Below are 19296 nucleotides of genomic sequence, written 5' to 3'. Positions count from 1 at the left end.
GCCGATGATTGATTGACAACAACAATTGCGAGGCAAATAACATCTAAAACTATTCGAATCAATTTTCGCAACTTTAGCGAATATCATCTAGCAACACTGTATGCAACGTTCCTATCGATTGGAAATGTATCGCACGAGACTTGCTATCGACTCAGCATGCTGCGTTCCTTGCACACAGAAACGTAGCCCCTAGAAAAAAAGACATATTTCAACTAGTTCAAATCATTTCAAATGTGAACACACATTAAATTTTAAATGTGACTTCTGCTTTGGCGATAAATGCAAGTTTGAATGAAATACCAACTAATAAGCAATAACAATTGGAAAGAGCGCAGCCGACATACGAACTCAACGAGAGCCAAGCAAGCAACACTAATCGCAATCGCATACGACGTCTGGGGCCCTAACCGCATTGGCGAAAAAATTCCGCACAACAGCAACAGCAGCAACATACAAAAAATCGAAAGTACACACGCGCGCGCAACAGAGGCGGCGGCCGGGCCAAGGAGGAGCAGCAGCAGCCAGCATAAAACGATTCAGCATTAATTTATTTTTGCTTTGAATACCGGCAAACCGGGTAAGACGATAAACAGTGTGCATTAACAGTGTAAACATTCCAGCAAATGGCAAATGCAACGGATGGCAGCATTTCCGTTATTTACAGACGAAAATACGCACGCACATACACACGCGCACATATGCACGCATACCAACGAAGCAGTGTTTAAAGCTTAGCGTAAAGGAAAAACAGCTTTGCAGCTAAACGTGCGCCAATACAAGTGCAACAATTTACCAACACTCGTAAAAAGAACTCAAAGATAATTATACAAAAAAAAAAAAAAAAAAAAGAACAAAAAACAAAAAAAATAAAAATAAAAAAAATAAAAACAATAAAAACAATAAAAACAAAAAGACAAAAGGTGGAAGTTAATAGGCGAGTGGCGAACATTAAATACTCTACAATATATTTCATATACAACTCAGAACTTCAATTGTGTGATGATGAAGATGAAGTGAATTTAAATTAGCTAAACATTAAAATGTTGAATATAGTAAATAAAGTATTAACTGGATGTGTCGTCGTCATGCTAAATTGATGTAGGTTGAGTTTTAAAGCCGAACGTTTGACAGAATAAATATATGCCATATGCTATTACATTCAATGTAAATAAACAAAAATGATTTATGGTGTAGGGTAGCTAGCTAAAGAATTGCACATTAATTAACAAGATTGCAGCATTTATATGTCGTTTTTAATATATTTATTTATATTTGTGTGTGTGTGTCTGTGTGTAAATATTATTTTAGGTGAAGATCGAGCGAATTGAGAAGCATACTCGTGGAGGATGGCCCAGCATGGGGTTACGGAGGCTCTAGCCGCTGAGCTGGCGAAAGCCGTGGACCTGATAATGCACCCAATGACCGTGCAGCAGGCACGGCTCGAAGCTTATATGGCCTGCGAGCGTTTCAAGGAGGAGTCACCGTTGTGCGCCCAGGTGGGACTCTATTTGGCCAGCTCAGCTCAGTTCAATCAGGAGGTGCGGCACTTCGGCCTGCAGCTAATCGAGTACACAATCAAATTCAAATGGAATTGCATAACACACGAGGAGAAAGTGTACATTAAGGATAATGCCATCAAGATGCTAAATTTGGGCGTTGGCCCAGCCGAGGATCGCACGCTGTTGCATTTAAAGGACGCTCTCTCGCGCATCATAGTCGAGATGATCAAGCGTGAATGGCCCCAACAGTGGTCAGATCTGTTGCCCGAACTGTCGCAGGCTTGCACCAAAGGTGAGGCTCAAACGGAGCTAGTTTTGTTGGTCTTCTTGCGCTTGGTGGAGGACGTGGCCCTGCTGCAGACAATCGAATCGAATCAGCGACGCAAGGACATGTATCAGGCACTCAACAACAACATGAATGATATATTTGAGTTCTTTCTGCGTCTGATCGAACAGCACGTGACCGCATTCCGGGAAACAACTCGTTTGGGCAACTATCACAAGGCGAATGCCCACAGCCGGGTCGTTGAGACGGTGCTGCTGACGCTGAGCGGCTTTGTGGAGTGGGTCAGCATCAATCACATCATGTCGAGCAATGGAAAACTGATGCATTTCCTTTGCATACTCTTGAATGATAAAGCATTCCAATGCAATGCCGCCGAATGCCTCGCACAAATCACAAATCGTAAGGGCCAGACAAAGGAGCGCAAACCCCTGCTCCAGCTGTATGGCGAGGAGCCCTTACGCTACATCTATACGGCCACCCAAATGCAGGTGGACACCAGCAGTGCGCAGGCCATCGAGCAGCACCATAATTTTCTCAAGAAACTCATTCAAGTGCTGAACGGCATGGTGCAACAATTGGTTGCGCTGTGGGGCAAGGACGAGGGCACACAGCGACCGGCACAATTGAATGTAATGTTTGAATGCCTGCTGCTGCTCGTCCAGCATCCATCGCTGACTGTGGCACACGGAGCCACCCTGATTTGGCAGCTGCTGCTGAAGCATGACGGCTGTTCCAAGGACTACCTGATGGTCAACTACATTCCCAAGCTAATACACACCATAGCGCCGCGCATTGTCAAGATATCCTATCCGAGCCAACTCCCGGATGGAGTCACCCAACCCCTGTCGCCCAACAGCACTGAAGCCTACATACGCATGGAGTACGACAGCGAGGAGGATTTTGCCATATACTTCTTTCGCTGTCGCACCGACTTCCTCGAGATCTTTCGGCAGGCAACGCTGGTGCAGCCATTGATAACGTACGGCTATTGCGAACAGTGGCTGCAGCTGCGACTGCGCAACGCTCACTCGGAGCAGGAAATGTCCAACATCAGTTGCAGTGTACTCGATCCCATTTACTTGGAGTGGGATGCGTTAGTTTGTGTCCTGGATGGTGTACTTAGTCGCATTTTGATGGTGTCCGAGCGGCCAGCTGTCGCCGGCGGCCTTCGTTTGCTGGAGGAGTGCCTCAAGCTGGAAACATCAAATCCATTAATCTATTCCATTTTATTGTCTTGCATATCAGCGCTGTTTGTGTTCCTTAGCATGTCCTCGTGCCAACTGACGCCCAACAATTGTGTGGCCATGAGTGGGGTGGCGCTCCTGCCTCGTGTCCTGGACAAGATCTTCCGTGCATTGGTGCTGAAGCCACCCAATGAGCTGGAGAAGGTGCAACAGAAGTCCGCCAAGAATTTGCGTCGTCATGCTGCCTCGTTGCTGGTCAAACTGGCACACAAATATCCACTGCTCTTGCTGCCCGTCTTCGAGCAGATCAACAATCACGTGGAGTGCCTGCTTAAGGAGCCGTCGTCGCCTCATCTGTGCCGAATGATGCGCACCACGCTGCAGGAGGCGCTCATCTTAATCTCGAATCATTTCTGTGACTTTGAGCGTCAGACGCTCTTCATCGAGCACATTATCCAGCAGAAGCGCTCGGAGTGGCTCAGCTTTGGCGATGCATTCAAATCACCGCTGGAGTTCATGCGTTTCGTTGGATTGGACAAGCCGCCCGTCTACGATATTGACCGGGATCCCTCCGTTGTGCAACGTTCGCGGATTCTGGATGCTCTGCATGTGGTCCTGGGTGTCGTTAAACGGTGCACCTGGCCCGATGACCCGGACCGTGCCCAGCGCGGAGGCTTTGTCATTGGCTGCACAGATCTGGGCAATCCCATCTGCAGGAATCCGGCAACGAAACATGTGGTGCCCCTGCTCTCGCACGTGCTTAGCCTGATGCGTGTTCTGAATGAGCTCTTCCGGCCGGAGGCCTTGGCTGCTCTCTCCGAGGGCTATCGCAATATACACGGCATGCTGGAGCATGAGAAGAAGCTACTGATGGGCATATGCGCCATACCCGCTGATCCTCTGGACCCGACCATCAAATCGGAACCAACCGCCTTCGAGAAGATGCAAACCTTCATGACTCTGGTCAGCGAGGGCTGCTATCATTTGATGGGCTCGGCGGGTCCATCGCTCGGCCGTGATCTCTACCAGCTGGTGGGTCTGTCCGATGCCATAATCAGCAATGTGTTCAGCTGCTTGGACATCATACCCGATTATCGTATGCGGCCCATAATCCGAGTATTCTTTAAGCCATTCGTCTACTCGTGCCCGCCCAGCTTCTATGAGTCGGTGCTGGTGCCGCTCTTCGCTCATCTGACTCCGCTCATGTGCGAGCGGCTGACACGTCGCTGGATCTACATCTCGTCGCTGTACGAGTCGGGGCAGCTGAATGGCGAGGTGAACGACACACAGGAAGTGCTCGAGGATCAGCTGAACCGGACACTCACACGCGAATATCTCGATGTGCTAAAGATCGCCTTGGTGGGCGGACAAATCGGTGCGGATCATGTGAATGCTGCTGGGGGTGCCAATGTGGTGGCAATGGAGAACGAGGAGCACTCCATGGACAGTGCACCACAGTCGCGTGCCTCGCAATCGGCCCTGCTCTCGGACACCATCAGCGATCTGGGTGGCCAGCTGCTGCGCAATGGCATGATCGGCAACTACATCCTGATGACACTGCTGAAGGCGATCGCCTGGAACGATGGCATGTGCAGCATGAAGGCTGTGAATATAGCAGCGCCCGTCATGCGCTTCCTGGCCGCCGAGCAGCTGATGGATGAGAACAAGGCCGTGAGTGCCTTTACAGCGGTGCTGCAGGGCATGCAGGTGCATGGTCAGCATGAAGCTAATCAATCCGGCTTGATCACACTCGGCGTTCAGTTCTATGAGCTGCTGCGTCCGAAATTCCCAGTGCTCAGCGAAGTTTTGCAGCACATTCCAAGCGTCAATGCGGCGGATGTGCAGAAGTTCGATGAGAAGGTCGCGGTGGCTCCCGTCAAGGGCAACAAGGTGGATCGCGCCAAAAAGGACATATTCAAGAAGCTGACGGCCCAGTTAGTGGGCCGCAGCGTCAATCAATTGTTCCGGCACGAGGTGCAAATCGCCAACTTGCCACCGATGCAGTCAAATCAAAAGCAAATCAACACAACCAGCGTCGACATCATGGACAGCAATCAGAATGCCAATCTGAGTAAGCTGTTCCGCACCGAAAAGTGACAGGCGGCGACGACGACGACGACGACGACGACGACGACGACTCGATGCCGATGTCGATAATAATGATCGACGGATCGATAATCGCAGATCGATGTTGCCCATGCCGTCCCGCCGCGGCGACGACTGAAAATAAATTAATTGTAAACTAGTTAGGCAGCAATAGCTGCAGCAGCAGGAGCAGCAGCAGCAGGAGCAGCAGCAGCAGCGGACGGAGGCGGAGGAGCAACAGCAGCAACAACAACTGGAGGAGTAGAAGCAACATCCAAGCCAATATTGCCTGGAACGAAGGCCACCCCCTCACACTCACGCACGCACACACACACACACGCACACACACACACACGCACACACTCATTGTCATTGCAATCGAAATTCTAGTTTCAAATATAGCAATAGCTATAGCTTTCACTCCATCACAAAGTGGACATGGTTACAATCTGTTACAGTCATCAACTGCAGCGAGCGACTGGAGGAGCTACAACTGCAATATCGAAACCGAAAGCCTTACTCCAAGCTTCAAGTTTAGCTAGCTCCATTTCTAGCCACAACCCAAGCTGTTCCAGCTGTCTACCTCTCCGCTCCTTGCTTTATCCTCATCTCTCCAACTGCCCCAATTGCCACATGTTTTGCTGCAACTACTTGCTACACATACACAAAAAAAATTTTTTTTTTTTAACATTTTTTTTGTCATTATTTATTGTATAACACCTCTAATGTTTAAGTTCCTTTAGCACCTTTTTTACTTCTACATTTCCCGATACTTTTTCCCACTTGTTTTGGCAGTAGATTTTTGTTATTTATTGTTCCCCAAAATTTGTTAATTATTTTGCACAAACGAAAATGAAAAGAAAAGAGAAGAACAGAATTAGGAATAGAAATAGAAATTTACATATAATAGTTAAGAACCACAACAACAACAATAAGGAACACCAAGTAATGCTCGAACAGCAAATTGGCCTTGCAGAAAAACAATAGTTGAGCGCCCACATTTTTATATAATTTATATACATATAAATATATATATAAATATATAACATTTTTCAATTTGTATATTCGAAATAGATGAAGAAGAATAAGAAAAGTAGAATACCCTTAACAAATATTGTAAACATATTTGAAGAAAGAAAATAAAATATTGAAATTACGCTTAGGGTTTTAGGCTAATCAAACAGGAGTTATTAATATGTAATATGCATCTTGTACACACACACACATACACCCCCCATACACACACACACACACACATACATTGCGATATATTTTACAATATTCAAAAACTGAAATTATATTTTTAAAAGCGAATAAAAAACGAAAAACCAAACGAAAAATTATAAGCAAAAAAAAAAAAATAGAGACAAAAAAAAACACAAAGTGCCGTAAAGTACAGAGAGACATTTAATAGTCGAGGATCCTAGTTATACTAATGGGCTTCACTCCAAAATAAATTCTATGAAAAACGGGTTTAAATAACACTAAAAAAATAATTAGCACAGGCTGCTTAAAATGTTAAAATATAAATAAGAAATATATTCTAAAGAAACATAAACGAATCGCATTTCCTAATTTAAAAAAAAAAAATCCAAAAAGCCTTTTTGCATGATTAGCCAAGTTAATAAAAAACAAAATAAAAATTCTTTATACATACGGATATTGAATAATTATATATATATTTAAATATCGAGTTTCTCAATGCACAATAATTTCATAAGAAACATCTTTGTAGCTTTAAGCGCAAAAGAAACATTTTTTATACTCGTATGTCATTTTTCCTACTCAAAACAAAAGTTCACTTTTAGCTTACAATATAATACAATACAATTCACATAAAGATATATATATATATACTGAGACAGACGATCATATATATATATATATATATATATATATATATATATATATATGATACAATTTGTAATAAAAATACGCGTGTGCATAGATTGTATATATAGCATATATGTATATCGAGAGAGAGAGTTCCTTTAATCCTTAGCCACCATGCCGATTGTCGCATAGATTACTCCAGTCGGGCACATGTTCGCTCCTTAGGTACGAGTCCTTGGTTAGCGAACGCGTTTGGATGAGATCTGTGGCGCCGCACAGGGAGCCGCCCAGCCAGGCTGTGAAATTCTGTTTGCCAATCGCTTGATAGAACTTGAACTGCAATTGGCCATGGAAACGTGTTGCATAGTAGTCATCATTGGCCAGCAGGTGCTGCAGCTCCTGCTTGAGTCGTGCCAGCAGACCCGGCACCATGGCCCCACCTCCAATGACAAAGATGCTCTCCACCAGGGCGCGACGTACATCCATGCTGCAATCGAGTATGGCGCGCAATATCAAATGCGGCAAGCTGTCCCGTTCATTGTTCTGCTCGAAGAGCAGCTCGTAAACAGATTCACGCAAGCTGCCGGGAATGCTAATGACAGCATCATCATCACAGATGCCATATTCCACATTGGGTGGCGCTTGCCTATCCTCTTTGTAGGCACGCTCAAAGCTATTCACAAAGCAGGTGCGCACTTTAATATCCTCCAGGACGCTGGGCGTTAGCAATTGCTCCTTGACGCCCGTTGCTAGCAACTGCCGTTTGATCTCCTCTTCCACTGCTCTGCTGCCGTAGCTCTGATCCTTGAATGCAGACATAATTTGGACGCCACTAAACACAGGCATTATTGTTGTCTCACTGTATCCAATGTCCACAACCAGACCCGTTGGCACAGCCAACGTGGACAGAGCAATTAAATGGGCAGGCACAAAAAGAACCGAGGAGACATCGAAGTGTATGAAGAGTGCTCGGGCTAGGGTCTCTCGTATAATTGTCTGGCCAAATATGTTCTCCACAATTACAAATTTACGCTCCTTTGGGCTGACCAACAGGTGCCTGTAATTAATAAAAGCTTAAGCAACCCATTCGACAATATATATCTCAATCTGTCTAGGTACTTGAAGAAAATAGTTTGCAGAAAGTCAACAATTTGGTCGTATAGTTCCTCCGTTGTTGCATAGTCAAAGAGGAACTTTGTTTTCCCAGTTGTGGTCAACACCACTTCTGTGGGTATTATTTTCCGTGGATGAGACTCCGCCGCAAAGCCGAGCCTGCAAATATGGTCAAAACGATCGGGATGATATCATCATCAGAACATAGTGAATATCTTTCTGCAATCGTTGCACTTACTTGGTATACGCATTGCCAATGTCTAGGACGATTGGGGGTTTCTCTTGCATTACACTTTCGTACAGTGGCATGATTGATATCCTATTCTTTTTAGCTGGCGACAATAATTGTTAACAAACGCAAGCCTCACAGAGGGGCAACAGCTGAGTGTTTTGCATATCGCGCTATCGATAGGCATGCAAACCATTGCGGTATATGCAAAACCGATAGATTTGCTATACTTAAGAAAGAATGTCGCATTTCCTTAAAAGGAGGACAAGCTTCAACCAAAAACAAGGCTTGAAATACTTATAGCAAGACCAATTACAGTTAGACTTTCCAGAATATATTTGTATATTGATAAAATTGATTAAATTTTGTGTTCTAAAATTAACGTACTTTTCAAATGTAAATGAAAGAAGTATCGATATATTTAATGCTCGGCACAGCTGTTTCCAAATTAACATTAAAGAGGGCTTTAATTTGTTTACCTGTACGAGAATTGTCATTGTCAGGTCTCAAATGAACTGTGCATTCTAAAAGCAGTGGACGTTGTTATTCATTCCTACTTTGAGATGGAGCGTGACAAAGGACCACAGGTAAACAATGCGAACAAAATCCAGTTTACGAAATTAACAAACATTCTTCCACAGACCAAGGAGCCGCAAACAGGGAAGCAGGAGATTAAAAATGATGTGAGTGGCGATACTAATTGGGTAGTGCCAACTGTAAAGCCCAAAACTAGCAAAACAGCCAAGTCGGCCACTTTGAAATCGAAGAAGCGTCAGAAAAAGACCAAAAAATCGAAGCATTCGAAAAAATCTCTTAAAAAGAAGCACAAGAAGAAACGGAAATACTCCAGCAGCAGTGATAGCGATAGCGATAGTGATAGCACCAGCTCCACAAGCAGTTCGGATTCTGATTCATCTAGGGAGAAAGCGAAGCGCAGTCGCAAATCCGCAGATAAAGGAATAGCAACTGCTCCACTTCCTATTGTGCCAAAGCCTTTATTGCAGCGCGATAGCTGGATGACTGACAGCACCGATTTAAAGCTGAATACCTTCAGCAAGGAGCGTAAGGAGGCAATAAAGCCTAATGCAAAGCTGCAGCAAATCGACGCCTATAATCCGGCCCAAAACAAAAACGAGCTGAATCCATATTGGAAGAACAATGGCACTGGTCTGCCAGCTTTTAAGAAGCCCGGTGAGGACGACAACGAACGTCCAACACAGTCCATCCCATCAAAATATGTTGGCTCAGCCAATTGGAAGAAGCCAACAAGAAACTTGGATGATTGTTTAGTTAACCCAAATGGCAATGTCGGTGTAGGCCGCGAGTCTCGCGATCGGCCATTTGAGTGCACGGATGGCGAGAAATACCAACGGTCGGTACCCTTGACAGATGATCAATTTAATGCATTGGCCGCACGGGTAGTCAAAGCTGAAATTAAGGGCGATGTGAAATTGGTTGCAGATCTCAACAAGCAGCTCGAGATGGCACGTAAAGCTCGAGCCGAACATCTGGCTAGTGGCAAGAGCCTTGCCGAATCCACAAGGGCAGAGAAGAAGAGTGAGCACATCTTGCTTACACGCGCCGATGCCAGCGGAAATGTGCGTCCACTTTTACAAGCCAAGGCAGCAGCTGATCGCAAGATGGTTGAAAAAATGCAAAAGATGGCGGAAACCACTTCGGATGGGAATCGCTACGATATCAAGCAAATGGTTAATCATATATATATATAAGCTGTAACTATATAGCTTACATTATGTATTCTTTTTTCAGTTTGAACGGGAGAAGTATGCTACTTCAGCTGAATCAAATTTACAATATGCCAATATTGTATCTAAGAATAAGAAACCGAACGATGACCTGGATGGTATTTTCGAAGATCGTGTGCGCAAGGACATAGCCGAGGACAATAACGAGCAGCGCGAACTGAATCGGGCTGTAAAGGAGCAACAAAAGATGAGCGCCACCTTGGACAATTGCGAAAGATGCTTTGACTCCCATAAGCTAGCAAAAGACCGGCTCCTCTCAGTGGGCACTAAGATCTATTTGACTTTGCCCTCGCATGTGGGTCTGCAGCCAGACCATTGCATTTTAGCTTCCGTGCAGCATGTCTCTGCCTGCACACTGCTTGACGAGGACGTATGGGAGGAGCTAACTACTTTTCGTAAGGCTTTAACCCAAATGTTTGCTGCCCAGAAAAGGGATGTGATATTCTTTGAGATAGCCAATAAGTTGTATAAACGTCAACACTTGTCTGTCCATTGTGTGCCCATTCCGCAGTCTAAGGGTGAGATAGCTCCATTCTATTTCAAGAAGGCCATCGAGGAGTCTGAGCAGGAGTGGTCCATTAATAAGCAACTAATATCCTTGGACAAAAAATCCTTGCGCGCAGCTATACCAAAAGGCTTGCCCTATTTCTGGGTACATTTTGGCATGGATCGTGGCTTTGCCCACGTCATCGAGGATCAGGAACGTTTCCCACCGCATTACGCACAGGTTAGCTTCACCAAGAAAAAAAAGAAGAAAATTCTAATAATAGTATTTCAATAATTTCTTTTAATCTATTTAGCAAATTATTGCCGGCATGTTGGACCTTGAAATGCGTCATTGGCGCAATCCGCCTAAGGGACACAACATACACATTAATGTAAAATCATTTACTGATGCTTGGAAGAATTACGATTTTACCAAATCGTAAATGGGTTAATTTTTATTTGTTCTTCGTATCAAATAAAATGTAGCAATTAACAAAACAAAAATAAATAGAACAATACGTACTACTACTATCATTGCATTGAATTTAAAATTGAGCAAGGAACAAGAAATGCACGTTATTATCTTCAATAACGTTCAATATCGATATATTTTTGCTTATCGATAAATAGTCCAGTGCTTTTATTAACAGCACTGATAAATTCCCAATATTGGGTGGCAACCTTTTCATCTACAATAAGCGCAGCCAACTTCGTGAGTCTTGTTCTTTTTTCCGGTTGACTTTGACTAGCAAGGTAGTGCTCGCGTTCGTTTACTCAAATATATTTTTTTTTAGTTTTGAAAATATTGCCGCAAATGCCCAGCAATAAATGAAAATGTGTGTCTCTTAAAGGGACAGAGTGAATCTTGCACTTGAATTAATTTAAAATGACGAAAATTTCATTAAACACTTAAAAAGCAGTCGAATTTGAGATTTGCACAATATTGTTGTCTTTGTTTGCATGTGTGCGTGCGAACGTGTGTGTGTGTGTGTGCGTGCGTGTTCGCGAATAGCAACGTGTTTTTTAACAAAGTTTTTTTATACAATGTTTGTTTTTGTGTTTCTTCGCTTCTAGATGCCAGGTGTCACAGTGAAGGATATTGATCAACATGCCGTCACCAAGGCGGTCGCTGTTTTCCTTAAGAAGTAAGTCTCGTGTGAGGTCTACACAACACTGTATTTTGCCTCTGTGTATGTGTGTGTAGACATAACCTCACAAATGTGCATATTTGTTTGTGTATATCAATGATTTATTAACTTTTGTATATTTTAGGACTGGCAAATTGAAGGTGCCCGACCAGATGGACATCATCAAGACCGCCAAATTCAAGGAACTGGCACCCTACGATCCCGACTGGTTCTACGTGCGTTGTGCCTCCATAATGCGCCATCTCTATCATCGCAGTCCAGCTGGCGTTGGCTCCATCACAAAGATCTATGGCGGACGCAAACGTAACGGCGTGCATCCATCTCATTTCTGCCGTGCCGCTGACGGCGCTGCTCGCAAGGCACTGCAGGCTCTCGAGCATGCCCGCCTTGTTGAGAAGCACCCCGAGGGTGGCCGCAAATTGAGCTCGATCGGACAGCGGGATCTGGATCGCATTGCCAATCAGATCGTCGCCAAGCAGCGAGATGCTGGCAAACAAACTGGCCCAATTGTTATTTCCAAGTAAAATTTTATATGTGGACAACGCGACGAGAAGTCTATAAAAATACAAATCTTATATTTTAGACTTGTAAGAGTTTTCTTTGCATATGCAAAAGCTGGCGATAATATAAACATAAATCACTGAAGTCTATAAAAAGCGCACATCAACAAGTGCCATTTTTAATTGGGTTTCACTATGAATTTCAGAAAGGTCCAATTATGTATATATTAGTAAATTCTTGTGAGTATCTGAGAGCTTAATAAGTCCAAAGCGTAGCAGGGAATCAGGGAATACACAGAAGTCCCTTTAGACTAAGTATAGGCTTGAAGCTACGAAAACTGAATTGTATTCAATTCTATCCTCAATAGAGTGAAATGAATTGATATGACTGATGGTTGTCGGTTAATATTGTATGACGGTTCATAGAACCGACGTTATATATTCTGCTTCTGTGTTGTCGAACGAGTTACTTAGCTCAGACTGTCTATGAAACGAGAATAGCTGGTTAAGAGTGAAGAATCTTCAGAATTGGCTGCTGTGCATTTGTATATGTATACATCTGCCAAAGCAAGAAAAAGGACTATGCATACTGCATCACATCGCCACTGATCCCAAGATGACTTAAAAGTATATGGTACATATGATGCTTTAGATAGGTCATACTTCAGGATATACTTCAGATAGATGGATAGTTGTTAACGGCCTGCTTTAGATGAAAAGCTAATAACTACTACTACACTCTATTAGAGATTTACGTTAATGTAGAGATGTATTGAGAGCAAATGCACTTAAAATCCCCTATGAGGGGATCTACTCTAAAGAATATATGCTTTATAGGGTACATATTGCCCTGTATGTATAAAGAAGAGTTTTGTATAGACTATAAGTGATATATATAGTTAGTTGAAATTGATAGAGTTGGCAGATTTACATCAACTTTGTTGGTTTTATAGTAAATTTATTTAAATTTTAAGAATGTTTGTATTATAGAGCCTTACGACTAGTTTGTGTTTGTTAAATAGTTTACATTTAACCTTTATCTGGCAGATAAATCTCTATTAAAGTCAGCAAATCCTAAACTATCCAAATTGGATACATCTGAGGGGATAAGACTGCTTTAGAGATTGCATATCAGACTCTATCCAGTGCCTCGACCATAACAATGCTGTTACCACGAATTACCTGAAAATATAAATGCCGCATTTTAGCAAATGTTTTGTGGTTAGCCTAGTGCTATACGTACCACCATTCCAATGCTGTTTTTGGTATTATCCTTGCACTCCTCCACCGTATCGTCGAGCACAACGTTCATGAATGGATCGAAACCGCGCAGAATGCCGGTGACAGCGCGGCCGCCATTGAGCTTGAGCATCATGCGCTTGTCCATGTATCTGATAATAAGGAAACAAGTAAGCACTTAGCACATGCACACGTTCACTTACCAACGCGGTAGAGATACTCACTTTTTCAACTCTGGTGGATGTGCTTTCGACATTTTCGTTTATGGAATTTAAAAATTAATTTGTCGCAAATCAAGTCAATGTACATGCAAACGCGATTCGGTGTGACCGCTTGTAAACGTTTGCATAGTGCTGTAAAATGCAATAAAAAGAAATGCACTAAATGTGGTAGTTAGCTATCGTATAAAACATACACATATTTGGGTCATGATAACGATAGTATCGCGAGCATTAAGCGATAGTTTTGCAGCTCTTTCGTAGCAACAGAGCCAACGATAACTGCTAGCATCGGCAATTAATAAGTTTTTAAGTTTATTTTTATTAGGTTTCAAATTGTGTTTGTTTGTTTTTTTATTTGTTTTTTGGTGTAATGTGTATTTATGTTAACTGATAAATAAGGCGAGCATTTAATGAAACCATGCAAATGATGCATGTGAAAGTCGATTGAAAGCGCTAAACACGAAATCCACATAAATCGCATCCGTCGCTGTATGTTTGTATGCGCCCGTGTGCGAGTGTGTGTGTTGGCTGCGCTTGTCTGTGTCTGTTTGTGTGCGTTGTGCGTGCGAATGTGTTAGTGCAGCCAAAGACTTTGTCGTCGCCTATTGACGGGCCCAGCCAAAAGGGCGGGTAAAAGAAAAGTCAACAAACGAGAGAACGAGGGAACTAACAACTCCCTGGCAATTGCAATTGACGGCGCCATAATAACGGAACAAGCTAAAATGTTCACAAAGAAGAAGAAGAAACCGCTGATCTCGATGCCCAGCAATTTCGAGCATCGCGTGCACACGGGTTTCGACAAGCGAGAGAACAAATATGTCGGCTTGCCATTGCAATGGGCCTCCATAGTGGGCAACAATCAAATTTTGAAGTCCAGCAATCGCCCGCTGCCGCTGGTGGATCCCTCGGAGATAACGCCCACAGAAATACTGGATCTGAAGACAATTGTGCGTCCGCATCATAATAACAATAAGGCAGACACAACATCGCTCAATAGCAGCAGCAGCAGCGCCCTGATGATGAACAATCCAGCAATGTTGCAGCAGCAACAGCAGCAACAGTTGCTGCCAAAGACATCGCATGTGGCCCGCTCCAATTCGTTGCGCAGCTCCAGTCCGCCGCGTGTGAGGCGAGTGGCGAATGTGCCGCCCGCTGTGCCTGAGGAGGAGCTGCCATCTGGCACGCCCACGCCTGGCTTCAAGCAACAGCATCTGCAGCAGCAGCAACAGCAGCAACCAATGCCACATAATCTTTTGTATACCAGTCAGCATATCCATTCACACTCACATTCGCATCCACATCCGCATCCACATTCCAATGGTGGGCTAACAGCTCCTTTGGCTGTGCGCACCGATCCGTTCCGGATGCCGCAGCAGCTGCAGCAGCAGCAACAGCAGCAGCAGCAAACGTCGCCAGTCAGCTCTGTGGCCAGCTCGCATCACAACAACAATAATAATATTAGCAACAACAATGGTCAAAGCTATCCAATGTATCCTGCCTCCCAGCAACAACCAAATCAGAATCCACATGCCAACAAAACAGCGCCAACAACAGCAACAGGAGCAGCAGCAGCAACGGCATCGCGTGCCAGCTCCAGCTCGAGTGGTAATGCTGCCGCCGCCGCCCTGGCTGCCCAGGCCCAGGCACAGGCGCAACCAAAGCAGGAGCAAAGGCTGACGCACGAGCAATTCCGTGCTGCCTTGCAAATGGTTGTCTCCGCCGGTGATCCGCGCGAGAATCTGGAGAACTTTAACAAAATAGGCGAAGGCTCCACGGGCACTGTGTGCATAGCCACCGACAAGTCAACAGGTGAGTGATCAATCCGGATAGCTGAGCATTGCATATTAACTCTTCCCTCTCGCTTTCTCTTCCTCTCTCCTTCTCTCTTAATTCCTTGGTAGGTCGTCAAGTGGCTGTTAAGAAAATGGATTTGCGTAAGCAGCAGAGACGCGAGCTGCTCTTCAACGAGGTGGTCATCATGCGTGACTATCATCATCCCAATATTGTGGAGACATACTCCAGCTTTCTGGTCAACGACGAGCTCTGGGTGGTCATGGAGTATCTGGAGGGCGGCGCACTCACCGACATTGTCACACATTCCCGCATGGATGAGGAGCAAATTGCGACCGTTTGCAAGCAATGCCTGAAAGCTTTGGCCTATTTGCATTCACAGGTGCGTGACCAGCATTTCCAACAGACAAGTTGCCAGCAAGCCAGAGCCAAAGCAAAGTTGTCAGCCAAAAGCCTCGCCCAATGCCTTTTCACTTCTCTTCTTTTCTGTCTGCGCACTCTTTCAATGCCTTTCTATTTTCGTTCTTTTGCGCTTTCTTCTTTTGCGACGTTTTGCGGTTTGGTTTCCATTTCCAAATGTCGCCCGTCGCATAGGTAATGCGATAGCCTGTTAAGTGGGCGCTTGGGGACGGCTGGGTCGTTGGGTGGTTGGCTTGGGTAGGGTTGGGTTGGCTACCTGGTTGGGTGTTACGTGCTTTGGACGACCATAAATTTCGCTGACCCAAACCTTTGGCTGTAAATAGAAGTTCAGTTGAATGTGAATAATAGGCTTAGCCAGACTGTTCTTTAAGTATTTCCATATACTTACCCGTATATTATATGTATATATGTATGTGCACAGTCATATTATGTATTTAGATATGTAACTAGTCTACAGGTATATAAATATATGTGGTTGATGAGGCATTTACTAGCGAACATTTGGAATCGACATTTTTCTTATCAAGGAATCAAACAGAGTTTAGAAATACTTAAAGGAAAACGTGAGGAGAGAGGTAAAGTAAGAAAGTGAGTTAGGCTAAACGAACGTAGGAGAGAAATATGGTAGGTGGGAGAAAGATAAACATAGCATGGGAGGCACCAAGATATAAATGAAAAGAGATCAAGAAAGACAGATAGAGAAATAGAGTAATAGAGAAATAGAAATAGAGTAATAAATAGAGTGAGAGCCAGAGCCAGAGAGATTCATGCAGAGAGGGCAGAAGACTCAGAGAGCGAATGAGAAATGTAGAGATATAGAGAGTGATGCAGATATAAAATTAGAAAAGAGAGAGATGCTGACACTGAGAGAGACGCGAGCAGAAACAGTTCCAGACAGAGAGAGAGAGAGAGAGAGATTAAAAGTGATTGCTAGAGGGGTAGTTACAGAGTGAAAAAGAGAGAGGGAAAGCGGCCTATACAGAGAGAGCGAGAACAGAGAACATATCGAGACTTTCGGATTCTTGAGAAGCACAAGATAAAGAGAGAAAACGGGATACAGCAGTAAGAGAGAAGTATACAGATAGATATAAACTCATAAAACTTGAATAAGGCTAGACAATGCTATAAGTATATATGGCAAGAGAGAGAGAGAGAGAGAGAGAGAGAGAGAGTGACCTCGAAAGTTCCTTGCATCAAGTAAAAGTAGAGTTAGATTAAGAATAGTTTATTATTATTTAGACCTATTCATTACAGGGTATCACTCAGTTAATTAAAAAGACAAGGTAGCCGAACTGCTTACAATTCAAAGTTTACCACTTAATATTTCGACTCTATTTAAATTCAAACCATTGCCATTCTCCACTCAAGTTAGAAAATAGCTTTATGGCTAGACAGGGCAACTCTTAGTTATGCACACCCATTCTGACCTAATACTAATTTCATATCCATTTCCACTTGAAACAGGGCGTCATCCATCGGGATATCAAATCCGATTCGATACTCTTGGCCGCTGATGGCCGGGTGAAGCTGTCGGACTTTGGTTTCTGTGCGCAGGTGTCGCAGGAGCTGCCTAAGCGGAAGTCCTTGGTGGGCACACCCTACTGGATGTCGCCGGAGGTGATTTCGCGCCTGCCGTATGGCCCCGACGTGGATATCTGGTCGCTGGGCATAATGGTCATCGAAATGGTGGACGGTGAGCCGCCGTTCTTCAACGAGCCGCCGTTGCAGGCGATGCGACGCATTCGGGACATGCAGCCGCCAAACCTGAAGAATGCCCACAAGGTGTCGCCGCGTCTGCAATCGTTTTTGGACCGCATGCTCGTCCGGGATCCGGCACAGCGTGCAACGGCCGCTGAGCTGTTAGCTCATCCATTTCTGCGACAAGCGGGACCGCCGTCTCTCTTGGTGCCACTCATGCGCAATTCAAGGCATCACACCTGATGCTGATGATGACGATGATCCAATTGGGTTACATCTACTGCTCCCGCTCCAGCTGCTGTTGCCGTTGCTGCTGCCCTTGTTTCTGCTTTCTAGTTTACAAGCTCCACTTAATGTAGTATTATTCCATACTTTTCGTTTCGTTTATTTTTTTTTTATACGGCTACACGGCAATTGCTACTTAAACTGTTAACCAGCCACGCCTCTAACATCCCACACATACACGCTTCATCCAGATCCATATCCACATTCGTATTTTATTTGTTTACTTTCTGTTAAGCATTTTATGTTGGCTACAGCAAATATTTTATATATATATATATAGAAACCCAAAACATATTTTTATTCAAAAGCTAAAAAGTACGCTCTATAAGTCATAGCCACGCCCCCAATTTGTAATTTATAATGATAGATAACAATCTATGGCTATATCTGTAACTAAATCTATGTCTACGTCTCTATAACTAAGCTCGAACGAGAATGTGCCTTGTGACTAGGAAACATTGAAATATTGAAATATTATATATATATATATGTCTGAAACGCCATTTGGTTAAAGCTAATACTCGATCGTTAGTGTTCTATATACATATATATATATATATATATATATATATATATATATATATATATATATATATATATATATATATATATATATATATACTTATATACGCATATATATTTGCAGACCAAATTCGAGTTCAAGATCTGTTCGAAATGCTAATTTTAACTCACAGAAAGCGGGCAAATTTCTTGTCAATATATAAAAATGCTTTTACACATTTATTAATATTATTTAAAATAAAAATACTATATATGTATCTATATATACATATATACACGCTGAGTTCGAATATATTTAAAAGAAAAGCAAATGTCGAAGCGAATATAGAGTACTTAATGTCTAAGTATAGAGAGACAACGAATTATGCAGATATATATATATATATATATATATATATATATATATATATATATATATATATATATATATATATATATATATTTGTATATATATATATCATTATATATATATAAATTGCTCACATTCAACGAATAGCAACTTTTATATAAATGTTTTATATATATATATGTGTGCAGAAATCTGTACTTATATATGCATATATATACATACACATCTATATATATATATATATAGCCTATGTATAGCAATTATTTATATCATACATAAGTTTTGATTATACAAAATTTTTTACATTTTTTTTATAGTTTACCGAAAGTTTGCGGTTTCCATAATTGTGAATTGTTAAAACACAAGAAGTAATACATTCCCCCGCCCCACACATAATTGGAAAATTTTCCATTATAAGCTGATTTTTTTTACAGTGTTCTGTAATTATTAACGAATAAAATACACAAGTATTGAAACGAAAATTGTATATTGCTTTTTCTCAATTCTCAGAATTTTATAAGGATAAGTTAAGATCCCAACTAAAACTTGACTACTGAATCTAAATATACAAAGCAAAGCTCAAGGCAATACCGAAAAAGAAATTCAAATATTACATTCTATATTTTCATCCTAGAATACTTC

General features: G+C 42.9%; 6 protein-coding genes across 8 annotated transcripts; 4 read left to right on the top strand and 2 right to left on the bottom strand.

Annotated features, from left to right (window-relative positions):
• The first annotated feature begins 437 nt into the window (after positions 1–437).
• Ranbp21 (exportin-5-like protein Ranbp21) lies at positions 438–6612 on the top strand. 3 transcript variants are annotated; one of them, XM_018015014.2, is made up of 2 exons: positions 438–577; positions 1309–6612. In XM_018015014.2, exon 2 carries the CDS (start codon positions 1347–1349, stop codon positions 5064–5066), a length of 3720 nt encoding a protein of 1239 aa, XP_017870503.1. In that variant the 5' UTR covers positions 438–577; positions 1309–1346; the 3' UTR covers positions 5067–6612. The 3 variants fall into 3 exon arrangements, with proteins under 3 accessions (XP_017870503.1, XP_089331465.1, XP_089331464.1); XM_089475339.1 differs by lacking the exon at positions 438–577 and adding an exon at positions 585–934; XM_089475338.1 differs by lacking the exon at positions 438–577 and adding an exon at positions 941–1098.
• Positions 6613–6697: 85 nt separating this feature from the next.
• On the bottom strand, positions 6698–8504 carry Arp10 (Actin-related protein 10). The gene is made up of 3 exons (XM_018015036.2): positions 8239–8504; positions 8007–8159; positions 6698–7944 (listed from the first exon to the last, which is right to left on the bottom strand). The coding sequence occupies exons 1-3, from the start codon at positions 8307–8309 to the stop codon at positions 7053–7055; spliced, it is 1116 nt and encodes a 371-aa protein (XP_017870525.1). The 5' UTR covers positions 8310–8504; the 3' UTR covers positions 6698–7052.
• Positions 8505–8630: 126 nt separating this feature from the next.
• LOC108618048 (pre-mRNA splicing factor CG9213) lies at positions 8631–11006 on the top strand. The gene is made up of 4 exons (XM_018013954.2): positions 8631–8816; positions 8871–9938; positions 10000–10722; positions 10796–11006. Exons 1-4 carry the CDS (start codon positions 8793–8795, stop codon positions 10922–10924), a joined length of 1944 nt encoding a protein of 647 aa, XP_017869443.1. The 5' UTR covers positions 8631–8792; the 3' UTR covers positions 10925–11006.
• A 131-nt stretch (positions 11007–11137) lies between these two features.
• Positions 11138–12285, top strand: RpS19a (Ribosomal protein S19a). Its single transcript, XM_018015055.2, has 3 exons — positions 11138–11234; positions 11556–11626; positions 11754–12285. Exons 2-3 carry the CDS (start codon positions 11556–11558, stop codon positions 12151–12153), a joined length of 471 nt encoding a protein of 156 aa, XP_017870544.1. The 5' UTR covers positions 11138–11234; the 3' UTR covers positions 12154–12285.
• Positions 12286–13066: 781 nt separating this feature from the next.
• On the bottom strand, positions 13067–13727 carry SNRPG (small nuclear ribonucleoprotein G). Its single transcript, XM_018015056.2, has 3 exons — positions 13593–13727; positions 13373–13520; positions 13067–13311 (listed from the first exon to the last, which is right to left on the bottom strand). Exons 1-3 carry the CDS (start codon positions 13622–13624, stop codon positions 13261–13263), a joined length of 231 nt encoding a protein of 76 aa, XP_017870545.1. The 5' UTR covers positions 13625–13727; the 3' UTR covers positions 13067–13260.
• A 94-nt stretch (positions 13728–13821) lies between these two features.
• On the top strand, positions 13822–19136 carry mbt (serine/threonine-protein kinase PAK mbt). The gene is made up of 3 exons (XM_018015031.2): positions 13822–15398; positions 15491–15762; positions 17265–19136. Exons 1-3 carry the CDS (start codon positions 14312–14314, stop codon positions 17739–17741), a joined length of 1836 nt encoding a protein of 611 aa, XP_017870520.1. The 5' UTR covers positions 13822–14311; the 3' UTR covers positions 17742–19136.
• Positions 19137–19296: the final 160 nt, after the last annotated feature.

Source organism: Drosophila arizonae, chromosome X, assembly GCF_054131065.1.
Source record: "Drosophila arizonae isolate 15081-1271.41 chromosome X, UAZ_ARI_1.0, whole genome shotgun sequence".
Taxonomy (NCBI): Eukaryota; Metazoa; Arthropoda; class Insecta; order Diptera; family Drosophilidae; genus Drosophila; species Drosophila arizonae.
This window is presented reverse-complemented; position numbering and strand designations above follow the sequence as displayed.